Source organism: Lycorma delicatula, chromosome 1, assembly GCF_047948215.1.
Source record: "Lycorma delicatula isolate Av1 chromosome 1, ASM4794821v1, whole genome shotgun sequence".
NCBI lineage: Eukaryota > Metazoa > Arthropoda > Insecta > Hemiptera > Fulgoridae > Lycorma > Lycorma delicatula.
This window is the reverse complement of record NC_134455.1, coordinates 201923645-201947760: the sequence shown is the minus strand read 5'-3', so window position 1 is coordinate 201947760 and position 24116 is coordinate 201923645. Positions and strand designations below refer to the sequence as shown.

The following is a 24116-nucleotide window of genomic DNA, read 5'->3' as shown; positions in this document are numbered from 1 at the left end:
ACGATAAAAGTAATTTAATTATATAGAAATGCCTTATAAAGATATATCATTTAATAAACTGTCATTCATAAAAAGTTTTACAGGAATGAGATGTATTCAATTTAATAGATAACTGAATTTTTGTACCTGTTATCTTCTAAATGATGTACCGGTTCTAAGTATATATTTTGACATTTTACCTGGAATAATCTGCGAAATTCTCAAAAAGAATTACTTTTTGATTTCAGAAATTTTTTTTTATTACAAATTTTATTGATATTTCACAACATATTGTTATTATGTGAGTTGTATGAAAATTCAGTCTCCATGACATCCTGGAACTGATGGTAGATGGCAGAAAGAACTGAGAAACAAATAATTTTAATATTTAACTGTATATCTGGCCTCAATTTTTCAACTTTGCACATGCAAAGGCAGATATTTACCTTTTGATTTTCTCAGACTTCCGTGAAATAAGACTTCCATAAATCGTACAGATTAGCTCTATTAACAGATTAGAATATGCTACATGGAATGGGGTCTTAATTTGGGCATTGAACATTAAAGAAAAATGTTGTGAAGTATTTCCAAAACTTTTAAATAAGAAATGTAGTGAAAAATAAGAAAAAAACAAGTCTATGTGATGAGATATTGTAACAAACAGGAGAATTTAAGAGGTAAAAAAATCATTTAAAAAGGAAAATAAATCGGATCGGTCATCAGCTTAAAAGAAACTACATACAGAAGTTAGTAATAGAAAAGGTGATGAATGGAAAAAAAGAGAAATAAATGGAGGATTGAAACAGCAATTTTTGAGGTGTTTAACTGCATAAAGGTTTAAAGAAAAGATATCAGGATTGGTAGTTCGAGAAAAGTGTTTTCAAACCAATGCAAGGACAAATCCTTTCAAGAAAAGAATGTTACCGCAGAATAATAATTTAAGGAGTCCTAGGGTACTTCGTCTTATAGTAGCCTGTAAAACATTTTTTTCGGCAGGAGTAAACTTTCTAAAAAAACCTTTTTCTACGGAAAAAACAAATTAATCTGACAAAAGTTTAGCCTAGCCCGTTTCAAAAAGTTAAATTTTTTTTTTTTAGTTTTTTACTTAAAATAACAAAAATAATCATTTGAACCAAAATTCAATTCAGATTTTAAGTTCAAAAATTGTAGAGTCTTGAAGGACTTTAAAAAACATTTTTCTTTTGTACAAGGTAAATAAAAGTTTTTTATCTCGTTTTATACATACTCGGATATAATGATAATATTTAAGTTTTTTAAACAGTTTCATATTTTATAGTTTGGTTTATTTTTACAGCAAACATTGTAAACAGATAATGCTAAATGTTGAGTAAATGTTTTAAATTTATTGTGTATTTTTGATAAAAATGTATTTATTTTAATATTTACTTACTGTAATATAAGATTAATTACTACTTTTTATAACAAGAGAGTAATAAAACAACGTAAAATATCATACGTTACTAAAATCAACCTACTCGTATATATGTATTTTACGAAACAATTCGAAACTGAGAACAAGTCGATATTTTACAAGATCAACAAATGGATCGGAAAACTTTAAAACAGTGCTTTACTCACCCTGCTTTTAAAATGTTTCCAAAACATTTCGAATTTTCAAAGAAAAATTTTATTAAGACCTTAGGATAAGAAGAAGAGACGTTTAGTATAATATATAGGTTTGTCGGAAACCTAAAGCCTAAATTAAATAAGGTTACAAGAGAGTGATTGTTATATTTAAATCAATCGTAAAATGTTTTTTTTTTCTAGAAAAATAAAAAGAAAATAGTAAAGATTTTGGAAAAAAATTTTACCAAATATTTTATTTTTTATTTATTTATATTTGCAATTTTCAGTTTAGGTTTGCGTCCTCTTGCCTAGAAAGTTAATTACAGTCTTAAAATTCAACATTTTAATTTTTTATTTAATATTTTTATTAATATCTCACATTTTTGTTTTTGAAAATAAGAATTATTTTTAAATTATCATTTAACTATGTATTACTTTTTCTCAATCCTTGCCATCTAACAGTTCTTTACAATAATTAATTACATTATTCTTGTAATTTATTACTAATTTACTAATTCTATTTTACTAATTTATCATAACACGTACAAGTATAATGTTGTTGTTGTATAATTTAATCATGAATTCAAATCAGATGTGTAGATTATTACTAAATGTGTTTTACTGTATTCATAGATCGCTAAATAATTTGTCCTATTAACCTTTTCGATAAAATATCTATGTAGTACATGTTGTACGTAATATATGTTTAATGGCGTATTCCACGAATTTGAGTCGAATGAATTGCCAGACTATCATTTTCCGAATTTAAGCTTAACCCACAAATTATATAATACAGGATAACTAAAATGATACTTATTGTAAATTACATTGAATGAACCGTGTTTTGCTGAAATTCGACCGTTGTAAAGGACGAATTATGTAAGATGATGGGAGTGTGAGGGAGAACAACCGCTTTACCGGGAATTAAGGAAGATAAAATCTGATCATCCGATGGCGTGGGTTAAATACAGAATTTCAGTCGCTTTGGTTGAGGTGAAATGATGCTGGTAGTCTTGTTTCCGTGACAATTTTTCACTCGGTTTTGCTTCTTTCTTTTAAATTCATTTTTTTTATAAAAAAAATCTTCGTTGCCTTTCATTTCATAATTAGTTGAAATAATTAGCTAACCTTCTGACATACTACATTCATGTGCATAATTTTATATATGTTGTTTTGTAAAATTAAACACGCATTTGTTCAACATTTCGACTTTATTTTTCTTTAGTATTCTTTATATATTTTCATTCCGTTCTCTTCTCCTTTGTCTGTTGCTTTTTAATTTTAAGTTCTATTTTAACTTAATTTAAAAGTATTTGTCTCTTCACATTACACAGTTCTAGAATAGCTACAGTTTTTCATTTTCAAAATGAAAATATAGAATTAAAATCCATATTTAAGTGGAACTATTTCCAAGGATCTATTCTTGTTATTGTTTATGTACGTTAGTTTTTGTTGTTGATTTTCCTTCCATTCACCCCCTCCCCCACCCCATGGAGCTGGATCCGCAACTAAGCAGTCATAAGCTCAAATCCTCCAAGGGGTGTCATCACCTCAAGCTACCTTGGAAGGACACAAGGCCTCGCCCTGGCAGCCGGGACTCGGTCTTTCTTGTTTTCCATGCCTCAAATGAGGGGATTTCAAAGGGTTACCCTCACCGGGACTCCGGTCTTAACGCCTTGCCTCTAATAAGGAACACCAAAGGGAACCCCCACCGGGATTACGGTCTTTCTTCTCTCCCAACGGCTCTGCAAGAGAGTTCCTACTCGATCATCGAAGATGAGACGCCGGAGCATCCCACCCTTCCCGGATGAGGCTGTCCCTCGCAGATAAACGGCGTAGCTGTACATATATTCATGGCGCTAGTGCAGGTGGGACAACCTTACATACTCGACCCCCCGGTTGCATGACCGTACGATCTACGTAACAGACAGCGGGGTTCCTGTTTGCAGTCCCTGCTTATGTGGCCGGCCATACCGCAGGTAAAATAATGACCACTTCAGTCTGTGCCAAGACAAAACTTGACCCTATGTCCTGTACCCCAACATCGGAAGCAAAGGACACATGAGGCACGTCGAGTCAACCGGGAGGACACCCAGCCAATGCGGATACACCCGTCGGATGGTAGTTTCTCCGCAAGAAAAGGTGGCACTGCTAAAGTGATCACCTGTGTTGACACGTAAGCCGGCCGCATAGATAGAATTTCCATGGCTCCCGAATGATCTTACGGAGCTCCTTCATGAACTCATCCCTCGTCGTAAGTACGTCAAAGTCCTTGACGACAACATGATTTTTCCCGCCACTCTGCCTAGTTAATGCCGCAGTGGTTCCCTCGACCTTCTCCACAACGTCTCTTCTGAGTTATTCTGCAACACCACTGTCAGCACGTACCCGGAGATGCAAGTCCTTTCCCTAACCCCGCCTTGCGGATACGACTCCTATCCCACTGGCGACACCGCACCCGTACGGAACAGAGGAGATCCGCATAGGTCTTCCCCTCTGCTTTAACTACAACCGTGGTGGTAGGTGGACCCAGGGGTCTCATCTTAACTTTAGATGGCTGCGCTGATGTCCAACTGAAGAGATGAACAAAGTGCTTCGTCTCCATTCGCCTGCAAACGTACTCTACAGAACGCCTTAAGATCTTTCCGGCTCTCCCCGAAGATCCAGAGAAACAGACCGGGTGATCTCGTACCTCCCCTTCAACACACGTGAAACTGATCTGCATACGATCGAAGCCACCCACGGTCACCAACCACCGTGTTAATCACTTTAGTGTAGTCCGTCTGGTCACGATCAATTGTACCTCCTCTGTCTTCCGCAGATAAATCACGGGCAGAAAACTGCACAGCCAGGATCTGACTCGCCTTCAGCCTTCCCGCGCTAGCCAAGTCCCGGATCCACGGGGTCTTGCGATAAATCGGCACATGTTGCGAGTGACCGACACCACGAAACACATCAAAAATCCACGCGGACCCCACTCCCTCCGCCAGATCAGTAATGTCCTGTACTAATGTAGAAGATTGGAAACGAAAAGCCAATAACACGCTCGGCTACGTATAGCTAACACAACGAAAGAAACTATAATAAAAACACAAAAAATAAAATAATAACTGAACTTTTAACAACGACACGAAACAATGAAAAACAAACATTAATACGCAAAAACAACTAAACTAGACCAGTAAACCGCAATGATGCACAAATTTCATGCACAGGGCATGAAAAACGCAATTACATCCAACCAGAGCTATCAACATTACCTCTGTTTATGTACTTCAACTGTATAGAACCCCGTGTGCTTCTTCAACTAAATTTATTCTTATACATATTTTTCCCGATTTCGTTTTATTTTTATTTTTATTTATTGTAGAATACAGAGATAATGAAAAATATTATAAGACTAACTCTCAAAGAGGAAGAAAATATAAATTAAAATAAATCTTGCGGATAAAGATATAAAATGGTTTCATGAAAAATTAGGTAAAAAAAATTACGGATCGTAATCGTAGATTACATACAGAAGGTTCAAAAGTTCATGTTCGCTGATAGTGCTCTGAGATTTGGTTTTAAACACATGTCCCTGAGAGAAGTAAAAATGGCTCTACTTACAAAAAAGAAATTTGTATCGGCAAAACAAAAGTTTGCCGATACAAATCGTGTGAGTCCTCACACGATCGAAGATGTTAGCTGACCTGTTCAAGATTCAAAATTGATTTACTTTTACGTGTACTTTGACACCTAAATTTGGGTTCCAGATATTTTCATGTGTGCTATTCTGATATTAGGTTTGGCCCTTTATAGAAAGTAAAATAGTTTAGTGAAGCGTATTTATCGGTTTAAATTTTTTCGCTGAATTGATTTCATGTATACATAAATCCTACAATTTTTCTTGCGAATTTTTGGATTAGAAAATACTAATCTGTTTCATATAATTTATTAATATCATAACGATAGATTTTTCTGGATGTGGTTCTACAAGGTCAATTGCAAATGTTTATTAATGAGGAAGTCCAGCTGATTTTTATTTATTGTTGATAACAAGTATTTATAGTACAGTCAAAGAAGTCAGTGAGGTGATATTTATTCAAGCACATTTTAGCTGCCGACGATGGTGAACAAACATCGCAGACATCAAAGAGTCTGACGCCAGCTACGCCAGCTTAGACTCGTCGTCTCCTTTCATCTGAAAGGAATAAAGTATAACTGTTTTAATAATTAAATTAACTGTATTAAACAGTTACACCGCTGTAACGGATAAATTGGTTGATAGTTCCTGTTAAGCATACCTTATGTTTTAACTATTTTGCTTAGTGCTAATGAAAAGAAGATAAAAATGAATAAAAACGATTTTAACCTATTGCGTATAATCTATTATTTATTAACATATTTAAAACTACGATTTCCACCTGCATAAAAAAAATTTCGTGTTTTGCTTTATTTGCTCCGTTTAGCACGTTATTTGCTTTAAATAATTCCTATGATAATGATTGTTATTTAAAAGAATCGATAAAACGGTTTTTAATTTTAAACTGAAGCCGACATTTAAATTCAAAATATTTTTACATGATTATATGCATTTCATTCGTAATATATCTCGGTGTAGTTTCATCTCAAAGAGTTTGAATTTCTAAAATGTATAATAATTTATTATTTAGTTATTTTAATATAATTCAATAGATTAAGAATTAGACCGGTTTTTAAATGTGCCTTTAGTTACCTTTAATAAAAAAAGTAAAATCTTTAAATTTAGAGAAAAGTCATAAATTACTTGGAAGTCCTGATTTCAATTTGTTTTATTGATATTTTTACTTCTTGTACTGGTTAATTAGTTAAGTATATTTAGTTACTCTTTTTATTTTCTTCGAGTGTTATTGCGGATTTTTAAATATACTGAGTTTTGCAAATGAGCAGGAGAATATTTATTTTGTTATATTTAAGGTACGATGAGTTTATTCATTAATTTTACTTCCTGGTACGAAGTAAAGGAAGTATTGTGATGCGAAAAATTTTGATTTTCAAATTTCAATGGAAATATCCATTTTGACCATCCCTGAATCCATTTTGACTAATTTCGGCGTGACGTTTGTACGTATGTATGTATCTCGCATAAATCAAAAAGGATTAGCTGTAGGATGTTAAAATGTTGGATTTAGGACTGCTGCAACATCTAGTTATGCACCTTCTTTTTTGATTCTAGTCGATTCAACCAAGTGTCCAAAAAGCCCAAAATCCAAAACAAAATTGGATTTTGGACTTTTTCTTAACTGCAGTATAAGCTTTTCAATGTTATATCGTAAGAGGTATTTATTTTCATTGATTCCAGAGTTATAGCAAAATGAAATTTTAATTAATGAAATATTTGGATCTTACAAGGGAAAGGCACATCGGTTCGAATCAGAATTCATCTCCTTTTTTTAACTTAAATATTTTGATGTAATTATAATTATTAACCTCCGATTGTAAAAAAAATTTACGATAGATAATAATTCAATAATAATATTAAAAAAATTAAATGTCAGAATTTATTAATGAAATAAGATTTTATGTACTTTTAATTTAAAAAAAAAAATGTGTATATGTAATTTAATAGGCGTACAAGGACGTCTTGGGGTCCCACATCAGATTTTTTTGTAAAAGTGTTTGATACGTATCGTTTATTCTTCTGATCGGTCTGTTTATTCATTTTTCCATGTTTAACAGTTGTAGATTAACGATTGATTAAACATGCAGCTACTATTTATTAACAGTTTTAATGACACAACATATCGTTTATTAAATAATACTTTTAATATTACCCGTCTAATCGTTATTATACAGACATAAGTGTTTTTATATTAATAATAATTAGATCTGAATTTATATTTACGTTAGCCGCTCACGGAAACCTGCAACACGACCTAACAACTCTGTTGTACGTAGCATAATGTGAGGTAATGAAATACACCGGAGAGCACCCATACATTTTAGAATCTATAATCTACCATCTGTTTTAAATCGATTATTTATCGTAGTTTAGTTTAAAATAACATTCTGTTTATGAGTTTTTAATATTTATTGTACCTCATTCATTATCAGGAAATTGTGTTTTGCATATTTTGAGTGTTGTGACAGCTGTTGGAGTTTATACTCGTATGTAATTTTGAGTTTAATATAGCACTGGTTAAAATTTTAAAATTAGAGAGGTCAGTTGATGTTAGCATAAATAAAACAATTTGGTTCTGAATTATTTTATTATTTATTATATGGTTTAATAAAAATTGAAACTCTTAATTTTTTTTTTTAGTTTGTAATTATTAGTTAGCTTACGTCTTGAAGTGCAGATTACATGTACATGTATTCATAAAATTTTTCTAACCGATTTGATAAAATAAATGATTTTCGAAATAGAATCACATTTCATCATATTCGTAATCATCCTTAGATCCCCTTCTACCAAGAATCACATTTGTTATATTTATTTCCACGGTTATTGATTTTGAAATTAAAATTTTTGTGTTAAAAGTAACAAATTAAAATATAAATTAAATTTCAATTTGTTTTTTAATAAAAGTAAATAACCGTGAAATGTGTTATTTGCTTTTAAGTATTAATGAATAGGATAGAATTTAAAAAACATTATTTAAATCAGGTCCCGATTAAGCGAGGCAATAATTCATTCTCTTTACTAGTATTATGGTTTGAAATTCAAAAAAAGTAAATAATGAAACTTAACATTTGATTTTTGTGCAGATAAAAGAAGTGAGTTGCTACAGATTTTTATCCGTGAAAAAATGTACATTGCTTTTCCTCTTTAGTATAGTATACGGTATATTTTTAAGTGATTTCGTTAATGAATATTCTTGAGTTAGAATGCTCTCCTAAATATATCTCTCGGGTTGCTAATATGTAAGAAGTCATAAGAAAATAAAGGAATCGTGCTATTCTTGATTCATTATAAACAATTACAGGTTTAAATCGCAGTAGTAAGATAAATAAATTAAAACGAGATTATCAGTAGTTAAAAGTTAAATGCTGCAGAAATTAGTGAATCAAGATGTATATTAGAACTAGAAAATATCCGTCCAAATCACCCGATGGGATTTATGAGTAGAATCAAAATCACAAAGAAAGTAGGCAACCGGTACGGTATTACTAATACAACACCGAGAGAATTATTTACAAGTTCATAGATTTCAAGCTGTAGCTAACTATTACACCGCAATATTTATGTATGTCTTCTAGGTATTAATAAATAAATAATTGTAATCATTAATGGAGTAGAACTACGTGTTCCTTTCCACGTCGAGCCGTCCGGTGCTGCGATCTAGTGGGTGCTAGCGCTCACCGGAGAGTTCCGCTCGTACTAGCATTCGGCGCTCGAATCTGATCCAAGACGGTCATGTCATACTCTTAGTCCGGATGGACTCCATTCTTTGTTCGGATGAACGTTAACTTTAATGTTTTATTTAATTTTATATTTTTTATTTTCATATGTCAAGTTATACGTTATGTTACAATTCATTTCATTAACTGTCAAGACCATTCATTGAACCATTATTCAACAAGCAACAAGGCGTGTCTTCATTCATCCCTTATGAATATACCTTCCAACCTCACTCTAAACTCTACCATTACGTATAAGGTGGTAGAAATCAAATAGTAATAGCGGTGGAATGAATTACTAACAGAAAGAAGTTTCAGTAAAAAATCGTTTTCGATTATAAATTAGTGACGAAAAATTTAAAAGATTTGCGTAATATTTAAGCAAAGAGTTCAAAACCAGTTACGGACTACAAATTGTTTCCAGGAGTTTACGGATACCGAACGTATTTTAGGTGTGATGGAATGGAAGTTGAAGTTAAACAATGCTTGTTGAACAAAGTATAGAAAAATAAAAATTTGGTAATAAAATAATGAAATACAGGCCGATGCAAAGAGCTTCATTACATGAAGTTAAATTAAGTAAAATAGAATATAGAAAAGTAACTTTAAAAAACAAATTAATACAAAAGCAGAATTTAGGTAAACTGGAAACATTCGATTAAAAATTTTGTATAAGAGACATATATTACAAATGCGATGGATGAACGGTTCATTAATAGATTTTCTTTTTAAGAAAAGAAGAAACAACGTAAGTAAGGAAGGAAAGCCATCCTGTATTGCAATCCTAATATGCTTTATATTTAAAGTGATCTTAAAATGCATAATCGTATAGGAAATATTTTTCCATTTCTTCTTTGTCCAGTGAAATGTACAAATTTTAATTTAAAGATTTATAAAAAAGTTTTCCAAAAAAAATCTGATAATTTCTCGATTTAAATCATAATCGCTAACGCAGCCATTAGAAAGCGGTGAAATTTTGTTTGAATATAACTAATATTGTCCGAAGAATGATTCATTAATAAATATTGACCTTCTTTCGCGAGTTTATAATGACAACATACTTGGCGTTTATAGACCTAGAAAAGGCATTCCATAACGTAGACTGGAATAAAATGTTCAGCATTTTAACAAAATTAGGGTTCAAATACAGAGATAGAAGAACAATTGCTAACATGTACAGGAACCAAACAGCAACAGTAATAATTGAAGAACATATTGCGGCAAATAGATGAAGAAAGAAGCATTTGGAAAAATATAGTTAAAAGAAGAGACAGACTTATAGGCCACATGCTAAGGCATCCTGGAATAGTCGCTTTAATATTGGAAGGACAGGTAGAAGGAAAAAATTGTGTAGGCAGGCCACGTTTGGAATATGTAAAACAAATTGTTGGGGATGTAGGATGTGGAGGGTATACTGAAATGAAACGACTAGCATTAGATAGGGAATCTTGGAGAGCTGCATCAAACCAGTCAAATGACTGAAGACAAAAAAAAAAAATAATAACTTTTTTCTATATTATAATTAATATTTGTGCTGTAATCTAGAAACTGCATTGCCTGGCCGTAAATACATAAATAGCAAAATGAAAAAAACTTATTTTTAGTGAAGGAGTCATTCAAATGGACACAGTACTAGTTTTTTCATTGCTAATGTTTCAAATTTCATCTGTATGATTATAATTAAGTTTACCTTTGTTGTACCTGTAGTACCGTACTTATTGATCACAACTTTACTTATAACTCAAAATATTGAGGAAGGCACGCTCATGTGTAGAAGAAAATTCATATTAATCTTGCTACCTTTGTGGAATATCACGTATGTTCTAGGAAATTTCGTCACTTTTGATAGACGGTTCGGTAATTATGGGCTTAAAAAAATGACTAATTCACCAGGTAAGCTTAAAAATACAGTGTGGGAATTTATGTCTATTTATAAAAATTATTTTCCTAACTTATAAATTAATATATGATCGGGATTCGAATCCAGAATCTTTGTTCAAATGGCAGAGGCGCTGCCATTCACCATGGAGATTTAGAAATAATCTTTTGTAATAAATTTTCGAATACTTTTTAAGGTTTGGAGTTACATAAAAATTTACGAATAACAGATACACATTCTAATCATAGTGAGGTTCTATCTTTTTAAGACGGTTTAAGACTGGTTTACAGAAAAACATGTCGGTAAAAGTTTTATCGGTATAGTTGTCGTATAACCAATTTGGACTAACGGTGTGGAGTTGTGGGGAACTAGTAAAAGTAAAAGTCCACGTCATACAAAGTTTCCAAAAGAAGGTAACGAGAACAATTGCAAAAGCGCCATGGTTCACACGGAACTATGAGATTCACGAATACCTAGAGCTTCCGTTGTTCGTGATCTGAACAGTACAGTATTAAATACCAACAGCGCAGCGTTTAGAAAATCTCGTCAACCTTGCATCAATCTGTTATCTGCTATTTGCTGTTATCAATCAAAAACAGATAGTTGAACGTCTCCACTTGCTAGACTTGGAGAATACTGGATGACAGATTGCAGTTATTATCAACGATACTGTTATTATTAATTTTGTTTACTTCTTTATTCTTTTATTAATTGTTACTTGTTATATTGTTCTTGTAACTATCTACAACGTTGTGTATCTAGACGGCATCTGTTGAGCATACTTATGTACGTTCTTATTTGTTTATTGTTTATTTTTGTGAACCACGAAGTGGCTGTTGATGTATTCTGGTACTTTTGTACTTTTTTTTTTTTTTGTTTACTAAGTATTAATTGAATTATGGGAGTTCATTATGAATCCAGAATCATGTGATTAATATTATACAATTAACTTTTTGTTCCCCTATAGCAACCGATTGTAAATAAATAAGTTGTGGAAAAACAATTCTAATTCGGGTCTGTTGTAAACATTAACAGACACATGTAACAAATAGTAAGTCGGCTGCTGTGCGTAAGTGTTGAGCAATAAAAATTCAATATTTGCTTTTAAATACAATTCATTATGTGTGCAGATAAAATCAACATCTGCTTCACTAGAGTGTAGGAGCGAAGAGTTAAATATAGTACGTTACCGGAAAAGTTCTGTTGATAATACTTCATACAGAATGAATGAACTACTCTTGTGAAAGACTCGTTCATTCGTTACACATATTGTGATAACTGACTTTCATGGAATCATTTATACGAGGATGAATTATTCTTTTTGTGCTCTCGTTAAGTGTACCTGAGATTATATAAAATTTGAAGGATATTTTAACATAATCTAAAAGTGATATTAACACTTTCGTTAGTGTAGAAGTGTGTAATAGATGAAAAGAATTTATTTTTATTGAGTTATTTATTACGTTTTTAATTATATATCAAGCTGGAAAAGCTTAACCGTTTTTACTATTAATCAACGTCACGTTTAATTAATAATCTCTTCAATTTTAAACAAAATAACTTCTGCTGATTTTCTGAAAACTGACAAAATTCATTGTAAATTAAATTGCTTAAAACCCTTTGTAATTTAAAAATAATTTCCTGAACAGCATTTATTTGCTTTTTAATTTTTTTTTTTCATTTTGTTTCAGAACGGAGGAGCCAAGGATGGCTATGACATGAATATCGCTGGCGCTTGGCAGAAAGGATACACCGGTAAAGGAATCGTAGTTTCTATATTGGATGATGGAATACAAACAAACCATCCTGATCTGGCACTTAATTACGTAAGTAATATTTTTTGTCTATGAAATTTTACACTTATATTTGCAATGAAAACTTGATTTTTTAACTGGTTTCAACTTATCAGCCGAAAATGTTAATTTTTGGGATACGAACGAGTTTAATTTTGTGTATTTACGCAATAAGCTTCAACAATAATTTGGCATTACAACAAAAAAATGATATGTTTGTTACTCAAAGCAAGCTAAATTTTTTACATTTACGTAAACATCATTTGCATTTTTATATCTTATTTTACGATTAAAAATTGTATTTCAATGTAATTATCTTTTTTCTTCAGGGTTTTCCGTAAAATTCTTGTGAGCTATTCTTATAACATAAAAAAAGTAATAAAAAATATTATATATTTTAAGTTATGGTCGTGTATGTGTATAAAATGTATAAACGTTTTAAAGATTAGGGGCGAAGTTGACTCATTGAAAATATTATGAAGAACATTACTGTGTTTGTCTTTGCTGTTTAAACTTCTCTTTTCTTCTCTGTATTCTCAACCCTCCCATTTATCTAGTACATATTATTTTTTACTTATTCTTTGTGATATTTGCAATGTACTGTTTGTTATATTTTAACAGTTTAACACTTGTTTTTGAGTTATTATAATGCAATAACGTTCGTCTATTTTATTGCAGTAACGTTTCGATGTACAGTACGTACGTATTCGATGTATTTGTAACACATATATTGTTCAGTTAAAAAATCATGGTGGAAATATTCGTTTTAAACTGAATATTTTATTGATATGTAATGTTTGCAAGAGCGTAATTTTTTACGGAAAATTTCAACATAGGCGATATTTTCGTTTGATTTTTTTTTTTTTTGTTAATATGATAGATTTTACTCTTGTAGAATATGATGTGAATGCGCACAAAGCACTACAGGCGAAAAGCAGAGTACATACTACAAAAAAAAAAAACACAAGCAAGTCTACAAATTTTTTTACCTTGTAATTTGCAAACAAACAAATATAACACATACTTTACGACTAGGATCTTCTGTTCAGCTACAAATTTTGGGTATTCCGTTTTGATATTGATCTAGAATACTATAGTTTGCAAGACATTATAAAATTAAAGTCGTAAGTTGTTTAAAATAAAGTAAAATATGTATCTTAGCTCATTTAACTACTTTTTTTATATTTTGTCATTTAATAAATTAGTAATATTTCAATTAATAATCGCGGAAAAGTTCTTTATTGTCCGATAGTGTCGAAAACTTGGAAAATTATTCTGGGGATATACGATTGAAATTTTTTTGTATAAATTCTACAAAGAAGTATAATAGTAATAATCTAATACTCAAATCATACGTTTTTGTTTCTTACAAAAATGAACAAAAGTAGCGGATAATTCTGATGTGTCCGTCATTGCCGATTTCAAAGGTAAACTAAACCGACCGGAACTTACGATTTAAAATAACTGAAGTTCAGAGTATTAACCGTAATTAAGTTTAATTCTAAGTTTTAACTTCAATTATTAGCGACGGTCCTGCCTCTACTTGGTGAAAATTTGTTTCCTGGAATTTATTCTCTCGAGATACATTAAAAAAAAAGTTTTATAAAACCGTTTTAAGGATTTTTGACGAGATTCTTCCTTTTAGTTAAAATTTTGCTTAACATTTACTCGAGAAAAATTTTAATAAAATATTAAGGAAGCAAAAAATGAATTTGCTTAAAAATTTAAAAAAATAATTTATTTGTTCTCTCCTTGTCCCATTTCTTGCAAAATATTTCATGAAATTTACACGGTCCTGCAGTTTAATAGTATTTAAAAAAAAACATATCGTCCATATTCACTAATCTTAGTAAAAATTAAACGTTAGCTAGAGTTAAAGAAATATTTTTGTTATACAATATTTACCAGGCTTACAAGAAGGAGCGATAATACGTTTAATGCAGTACACATCGCATAGCTTCCGACTATTACCTCTAAACGTTACTACAGCTAATTTCGTTTTTGAGGGTAAAATTATCTGTTCTGCATCCGATTGTGAAAGAATAATTGTTGATGTACTCTTATGAAGTACGGTTTAATAAAAATTGATCATTGTGGTATGCTGTAATGACAGAAACGGGATTTCTCGTAAAGGAACTGCTAAAAGAGGGTTATTAAAAAATAATAATTGTTTAAAACAAGAATATTAAGTTTTTAAAAAATTTTTTAAATAAAATTAAACTGTTTAAATTTTGTTTGTATTTATATTAATCTGAATTTCAAAGAACGATTTAGATCCGGAAATTTTTCAGAACAAAAAAGTTAAACTTAAATAAGTAATGAAGGAAGATTCATTGATTTGTTTGACATGCATTCATTATTTCCCCCATTTTTATACTCATCTTTGTTTCAGAATAATATTCATTCTTTGTTTATAGATATATTTTTTTTTATTTCTTTTTTCCGTTTCAACACATTTTTAAATCAATTTCTCACCGGGAGAGAAGTAGTTGTTTTATAAATACGGTAAAACTAATTATGTTTTATTTTGTTGCAATGTAACTGTGAAATATTTTCGGTTTAAAGAAGTATCATTTTTTCATGCGCAGAATTTTATGTCGTCCTATTATATTACTTTGGGGTTAAATTTTTTATCTGTTATTAAATGAACTTTTTGATGTAGATATGTCATTAAGTCTAATTCGTTTTCGATAGGTTTATGAAACCAAGAATTTATTCCGTAGAATAAGTTACAGGTTGTAAAAATTATTTTAGCATATACCGTATATTAGTTGATGAGCACGATATTGCCTCTTGAATCAAATTACCGAGCCAATACAATCTGGAGATAAATCACCTCAGTTCCATTAAACTCAAGCCTAAAGTAATATCTTTTAACTTTATATATTATATTAATGCAACAGTTGTTGGTTGCTTCTGTTAAAGAATTTTTGCAAGGTCTTTTTCATTTTATTTTTAGTATTATTTAAAAAAAAATTAATTTGTAGTTCCAAAAAATCCCATTTTAATACATTATAATTATCATTCTTAAGCTAATAGAATATTTTTAGATTTTATTTGTGCTTGTGCCACGGCCGTTAGTAATTTTTTTTAACTTTTGTCTTCAATCTTGATATCTCATTCATGCTCGTGTACATTTGGAAATATTACCACAGATTTGATACTCAGCATTCAGAGTTTTCTTGACTGTGTCTGATATAGATATGGTAATAATAATAATATAGCAAATAAATTTAAAAAAAAAAATATATATATAATGTATATAAATAATATATATATAATAAATATAAATATATATATATAATGTATAAAATTGCATATATATATATATATATATATATATATATATATATTACGTATACATTATATATTATTACATCACATATATATATATATATATATATATATATATATATGTATTTGTTATATATATTTCTTTGTTCAGTTAAGAAATCATTGTAGAAATATTAATTTGAACTGAATATTTTATTCACTTGAAATATTTGAAGTCTTAACTTCAATTATTAACGACGGTCCTGCCGGCAGTAGGTGAAAATCTGTTTCCTGGAATTTATCCTCTCGCGTTACATTAAAAAAAATTATACGAAACCGTCTTAACGCTTTTTGACGAGATTCTTCCTTTTAGCTTAAACTTCTGCTTATGTATTTTTTATATATATATATCTGTTATATATGTATGTAACATATATGTTATAGCATATATATATATATATATATATATATATATATATATATATATGTTAAGTTGTAGTTATATATATATATATATTTCATATTTTAAACTTTATTATAATTATTATAACCGATTAAAATTAAGGTTTGTGAAAGAGTTACCGAACTTATAATTTTCTCTTCGTTTTATTTTTGTTGGTAAAAATCTTTCTGTGTAATTGAAATAAAGAGAACTGAAATTTATTAAATCAACGAATCAAATCAATAGGGGCACAAGGTGATGAAATAAAAAAATATTTTAATATGTAGCATGATAACGTAAATTTATTGAACATATCTTTGTTATTATCTTTTAATTGTAGACTATAATATGTTGTATTTCTTACGATATCTTATTCACCCACCAATAGTCAAGCAGTAATAATGTGGAAAGTGTTGGAAGGGTGTGGGTATTCGGTGTTGGATTGGTTGGTTTATTGTCCGCCCAAGTCTAAAATAAGACGGATTGTGGATGAGATTCCAGTTCCCCGATGCGTCGCCTCGCGTCCGATACAAAATTGCTTTTGAAAAGTCAAAAGCAATTTGCCCTTAATAATTCCAATTTCTCATCTTTCTTTCTATTTCTCTACCTCTTCTTATTCTTTATCCTTTTTTATCTGTTCTCTTTACTTTTTTCTCGTCTTCCTTTTTTCTTCGCTTTCAAGTTACTGTATGCTTCGTCTCCTCAGTTAGCGCGCTAGATATTTCAGCGATGGGATGAGTGAGACATTCTTAACTGAATCCTTTATACCCGCGCCGGTTCCATAAATCTCGTCTTTTTTCGTCCCTCTGTACCCGGTCCCGTCACTTCGCTCTTTAGTTACAGCAGCTTAAGGGATATTGCGTAAGATCTCAAAGAAATAGACCTTTTAATGACATCGTTTCCTCCTACAAGCTACTCGCTATCTGTCACCTTTCTTTTCTGTGTTATATTACTGTTAACTTCAAAAATTTTCTCGTTATAAATATCTGATAATTTAATTTCCTCTTATTTTTCTTTCGTGTAATTTTTTTTCTAAATACCGTTGTCCTTATACTTTTTTATAACGTCAATAAATTAGGTTAATTTTTTAACAAATTAAAATTATTTTTGTGTTTATTATATTATTTCTTTAGCAATAATATTTATTATTACGCTTTAGTTTTAGCGTATGGGTTTTATTAATAGGGACTCTCTAAAGATAATTCTATCCCACCGTCCACAGATCCAGACCCTTGCCGGGAGTCTATCTGATCTCTTTTTAACGGTCATACCAAATTATTTGGGCAGTTTATTATTGGTAAACCATATTCCGACTTTACCGTAAAATATTCCTTATTAGTTTTTCATTCGAAACGATAGATATTAAGTATAATTGGTTTAACTTATACTAACGCAGTGCATTTATTAGAAATGACATGTTAAGTGCAGAATAAAGTTGCAGGTTACAAGCTATGTAACATGAAAAAGGATTTAACCTTACGTAAAAATTGTCTACCTGTCAGTCTAAAATACAAAATACTGCAAAGATTTTTGTTTAAAAAATGCATTGTAATTCTCGTAGTTTAGATATGACATGACATATATTGTATTTCCATCGTGAAGAACGCCGAGAATAAAATTTTCAGTCAAAATTACATAAGAATAAAGAGCGTGTGTGAGAGAATAGAGAGAGTCAGAAAAAGAGATAGACAGACACGTACAAACATATATCCTCGTAGACTCGCGTTTGTGCGCTCTTATGAGGTTAAAAGAGCTGTCAGGATGTATGTGAAGTTCTGAGCTTCATCATGCTGATGTTAAATTAGAAAACTTTTTATGGTTAACTTAATCGTGTCGTCTGACTTGCACGATAGTCATATGAATTTGTTTAACCGGTTCACTGCTTCAAGAATAAGTAAGTTAACTTGTTCACTTTTCTTTCTTACAGTTCGTTATCGGATCGATTTAATAATGAAATTACAATTCAACGATTTTTATGCCCGGTGATAACCGATAATTTAGTATACCTGAAGGTCTACAACCAATATTTTTACAAACATCGTATGCATGTTACTATTTTTCTAAAATTATATCGGTTATTTAAATTTGTATCAGTTAATTCGTCTCTGGGATACTTTACGTAAAAATAAAATTTTTTTTTTTTCTTTTTTTTATCGCGTTTTAAATAAAATTTCTTTCTACCGACACAATTGATCTCTGTTAATGACGTTTTGAAAATTTAAAATCGCCGAAAAATAAATGTTTTTTTATGAATGTCGATAAAACTATACGATCTAAAACAAAAAGGTTCCTCCCTGCCTAGTTGTCGCACATGTGGTTGTATTAATCATCCTCTCATCCTCTGTCACTCTTATGCACGGCAATTTGCTAAGTTACAAGTTTCCTGTTCGAAACAAATAAATTGATTCTTTATCAGAGTTTTTGATAAATCACCGAAACAGAAACTGAATATGTAAAAAATCTTTTATAATCATCTAAGATTCTTGAGTTGTATAAGAAGTAACGGAATATAGTAACATTATCTTTATTTCGCGTAAAAACGTTTCCGTAATTTCATATTTTTCTGTTTCTGCGTTGTTACCAAAGTACCCTAATTATAAATCAGAATGGTTATTAACGGAGAGAATCGTGTTATACCTGGATGATGCCTAAAAAGAAAAATTTGATATTTCTCATATTTAGTTCTCGACTATAAAACAGCCTGGTAAATTATAATTCTGGAATATTGTTGCAGCTCATTTAATCTGATTGTAATAATATGCAGTAAATTATCAGAGCAGTGGCGGTCCTTTACGAGTAATTCGCTTTACAAGTTTTAATCTAATTCCCAATACTGATGTTTTTAACGACATAGTCCTTGAAGAGTGCCAGAAATTGCTGTTCCGTGATATTTATTCCGTAGATGTTCTTTTTATTACAGTCAGAACATATTTTTTAATCACTGATTTGTGAATTTTTTCCTTTATCATAACAACATTAAAATTAATTGTATTATAAAATAAAATAAATTTTAATTGAAATTAACATTTTTCTAATTATTATTTTACTAAAGAAAAATAAAAACGTTCTTTCAGAACTAACTGTAATTTAATGAAACTTTTATTATAGTATAAGTATTTCCTAGAAAAATAAACACATAACATCCAATCTAATTTAAATTAAACTAGTTTTTAAAGCAAAATTTTATCTAACACAATAATCGTTTAAAACTTAAGTAGTAAACCCAAATACAGTTTCCAAAATAATACCTTCATTTTACACTTTATTCGTTAATGATAATTACAAAGACAACATTAGAATGCAAATAAAATACCAGGTCCTTAATGTAAAATACATGTTGTCGTTTCGTTACTTGTTAAACGATTTTACGGTTTGTTATTCAACGTAATGTGCCAAGAAACTCTCATGTTTGCGCAGATAATTGGTATAAACCCGATGATTTTCGGTGTAAAAAATACTTTGTCACATACATACTTATTTGAGAATCTGCGGAAAGAATTAGATAAATAGAGTAGGTTAAAAAAATTAAAAATAAAATGACGCTTACTAAGATGATATGGTACCCGTTGTTGAGGGTTTTGTTATTTATTGTGTTTCAAAATCAAAATGAACAGCAACGGTATGATTGTTTAACCACTCCAGTTTGTAGCTATAACAGTAACAATAATATAATACTATTAAGTTTGAGGATTTGTGGTGGTTTTGCGGTGCATTAGTACAACCCTTAATTATGACTCCCAAAGGAGACCACTGCAAACCACAGACACAGTTTCTTACTCTCTATAAATGCTTGCGCACGCAAGCACATATGCACGTTCTGGTTCCCGGTAATTCAGTTTCCTTTTCCAGGCAAAGATAAGTGAAATTTATGAAAATAAAAACTAAAATAATTCTAAATTTCTGTAACTTTTACGTGTTTCATAAATTTTGAGGAAATAAAATAAGAAAAAATATTAACCGTTTAACTAAAGATTTGTTAAGTATCATATTTTTAAAAAGGAATGAAAATTATAAACCTGTTACAACATGTGTAATCATTAAATTTTAATCCCCAATACTACAAGTTTAATAACGTGATGATAAATCTCGTAATGCGTAATTTTTCAATATTTGTAATCGCTTATAATATTAAACGTATAACATCGTATAAGAAAGGACATTTTTTATAAAAGTTTAAAACAACTTTATTTAACGAATATTATCAAATTATTCTATATAAATTTTTATATTCTATTTGTTAAGTGACAGTTAACTGTAATGTTTCTAAAATATAACGAAATATTGCGAATATTCGAGATAAAATCAGATTCAAAACATGGAATTTTTCAAACAATAAGTTTTTTCCGAATATTGTTTATAGTTTATATAGCTTCCTATTAAAATTTTTTCTTCTTTAAATTTAATCGAGTGTCAGAATTGTGTTTAATTCGCTTTCATTTATATTGTTTAAATTCACACAATCGATTTATATATAATTTTATCGGTGAATAAGGTAGATCAGTTATACCTTATAAATCATAATTGAATTACTTTGATCGCTTTAGTCATTATAGTCAAGATAAAGTTACGTCTTTTTTTCTGATCCTTCAAAAAAAAAAGATAGCTTGCTTACTGTAAAAAAAAAACTCAAAATATATGTTATTTTGATTGAATATTTATTTTTTTTATACGATACGTACAAGTTTATTTATAATTTTGGATTACATAATTAAACAGCTAATAATAAATCCATTTTCGAATCGTGTTACTCTATCGTACGTTTGCCAGTACAATAATGTCTTACATAAATTTTCAAGTACATATTTGCTTTTTTTAAGTGATAAAATTGAAAAACGATGAATTAAATGTATTTAAATATAAGATACATTTTTATACAGATAAATTCACTTTAAAGGGAAATGATTTTAAAATGAAAACAAAATTATTTATAACCTAAAAAATAAAATCCCTTAAGTTACCGGAATGAAATCTCAGTCACGCTTTTTTATTCGCTATAAAAGTTTTTTCCTTTTTCCCACGCAAAAGTTTATATAATGATGCAATCACATAATCTTACAAAGAAATTATTTTGAGTCATTTAGAGTAAGTTTGACCAGTTTAATGCTGTTTCTTTCGGTTCTGTTCTGATATTTTGATTCGAACACACACCACATTATTTGCCGCGTACTGCTTACGCTTTATGAACCTATCTAATTATCTATATAATTTCGCGTATATAAAAGCATATTTTAAAAGCTTGTATTCTGTTTTTACACTTTTGGTATTTTCCACGATTCGCAATCGTTAAGTGTTTCACTGGGAACTTGTATTTTTAAGAATTTAATTCTCTGATTTTTAAACCTATGTTATAATCTTACAGATTTATCCGGGATATTCTCCTAACTTGTGCTGGTGTATTGTTTTTGCTCTACTCAATCCTTGAATTTTACCGTCCGTATAACAGAATACCTCAGATTTGTAGTAATGTGTTTGTTATATTAACATTTGACATATCATCTCTTTCCTTTCGAATAGAGCTCATTATTTTTTATCTATTCTAATTAATATATGAATAGAATTTTGAAATAAATATTTAATGATTCATACTATAGCAGTGCATCATATCATTTCTGTTTTCATCGTTTCATTTGACTTAATATGTTTCCGCCGAAAGATAATTACTTTCTTCGAAGCATTGAAGAATAGGGAGAAAAGTTAAGTATAAAATGACAAATGCTTGTTAATAATGACATTCTTTTCGTTAATTTTTGAGACAATTTCTTCTCTGTCGCGTAAACTATAAATTTATGTAATTTTTTTTTTCTTGAGGTAGAACACATAGTTATATGAAGTACAAGAAACCTATATTAAATTTCGCTTTTTTCTATATTATCTTTAAAGGGTGCCGCTGCAGTTTCTATCACCGTTTGCAATCTCAATATCTGATACAGTAAACGCTTGTTAGGATTCGATTTTGTCTCGGCTGCAACGATACTCGAATATCACGTCTACTTAAAGGGTGTCATATGCTATCTGTATCATATTCTGAATTCTTTTCGTAATCACACGAACAAACAGACTAACGACCAAAAAATAAATAAATAGAAAAGGTTAAAGATACGATGTTTTTCTGTTAAGTTAACGATCGTAACAAAATGCAGGAAATGATGGGACGTGTACGCACGCTCGCAGTTCTTTCATTCTTTTATCTAAGTTCTCCATCTATGTTACCGAGGGAAGGTTACTTTCTCCATTAGGATCTCAAGATTTATTTATATGTATCCGTTTTTATGTTGCATATATAAAAACAGTGTCCACGCTCGCGCTTATGTTTTATTATAAAAAATGGTCGCATGACTTAAGAAAGAAGTGTTTATATAAATCCAGTATATATTTTATTATCTAATTTAAATTTATTGTCGAATGAGAACGCGTATGTTGGCTGTCTTCCATAACGTTATTTTTGTTAGGTTTCAAAAAATATTAATAAAAAAAATCACGGTAAATTTATTTGCGGTTTAAAAAATTATCTTAATAAGTCGAATAAATAATCTTAAATTTTGCTCGTTCGTATAATAGTTGTTTATTAATAATTTGTAGTTTTATAAATTTCTTGAAACGGTTTGTATATTGTATTTAAATGAAGCGGTGCGAAAGAATAGAAATAAAGTATTATACCACTGAGACGACGCCAGAAGTGGTGGCAGCAGAAACGACGACGGCTATGACGACGAATACGATGTTTAGGGGGTTAGTAGAGCTTTAAGTCGCTGTAGGGGATGAGCCGACGGCAGATAAATCTCGGTTATGCTAAACGGAGCGACTGTATCGGTGGCGGTAAACTCAGTAACCTGTATATATGTATGTGAAAGGAAGTGAAAAAAAGAACAAGGAGAAAAAGCGATAAATTATTTAGAAAAAGAAGAAGAAAGAAGGAAAAATCGGATGAATTAGTTAACCGACATAATGCGATGTAAATCAGTCTGTAAGGGTACTCGGTAGGTTGAGCAGAGTGAAGTATCAGGTGGAAATACAAGTATACGTTAATAAATCTTATAGAGTGCCTGGAAATACTGTATATCTTTGTGTGTGTGTGGTCGCGCGCGCGCGATCGAGTGAATTTTTTACACTCAAAAAGAAAAACATTAAATTACAATAAAATTTAAACATCTTCTGTAGCGGTCAAGAAAACATTTGAAATTAAGATGAGATGATAAAATTTATTTATCTCACGATGCAAATTATATTATAATATTATATTTTATTCGTTTCATTTAAAACGTTATAACGACTACAAACGAAATTAAGAAGAATATTTAATAATACTAGTTTCCCCCTCCCACTGAAATCGCCTGTTTAATGATTGCAGTAATTTGGCACAATTACTATATATGTTACCGTTTCTTTGATTCTGGTGTGGATTTCTCTGTTTTCAGGTATTACCAGAATTTACTCTTCGACAAATCCTAATTATTTTGGTATTACATTAAATGATACTAATTCCGTAAAAGTTAGAAGGTTCTGACAAAATAACCCGAGTAGCCGTTTATAAATCTAAGAATTCTCAATTTTGTGGAAAATTATTATAAAACGCTAATTTTTACAATTCTAACGAAGGTAAACGTTTATAAAATAACAAAAATAATTTGTAAAAAAAAAACGAAATTGATCTTATTAACGTTAAGAAATCATTACACACTATTGTGCAAAATAATCGAAGCAAATAAATTTCTAAAAGCCTTTATATTTACACCACGATGCCTTCGCTGTTGTTACAGGCGCTTACTATCGTACAAGAAGAGTGAAACACTCAAACGATTTA

At 30.1% G+C, this 24116-nt stretch overlaps 1 protein-coding gene across 1 annotated transcript in view; it reads left to right on the top strand.

The window, feature by feature from the left end:
- The window catches only part of Fur2 (furin-like protease 2), a 605551-nt gene that overhangs the window by 382677 nt on the left and 198758 nt on the right, over positions 1 to 24116 (top strand). Inside the window, exon 3 of the mRNA XM_075370714.1 lies at positions 12499 to 12633. Within this exon, the coding sequence (XP_075226829.1) occupies positions 12526 to 12633 (108 nt within the window). The 5' untranslated portion in view covers positions 12499 to 12525. The remainder of the gene's footprint in view (positions 1 to 12498; positions 12634 to 24116) is intronic.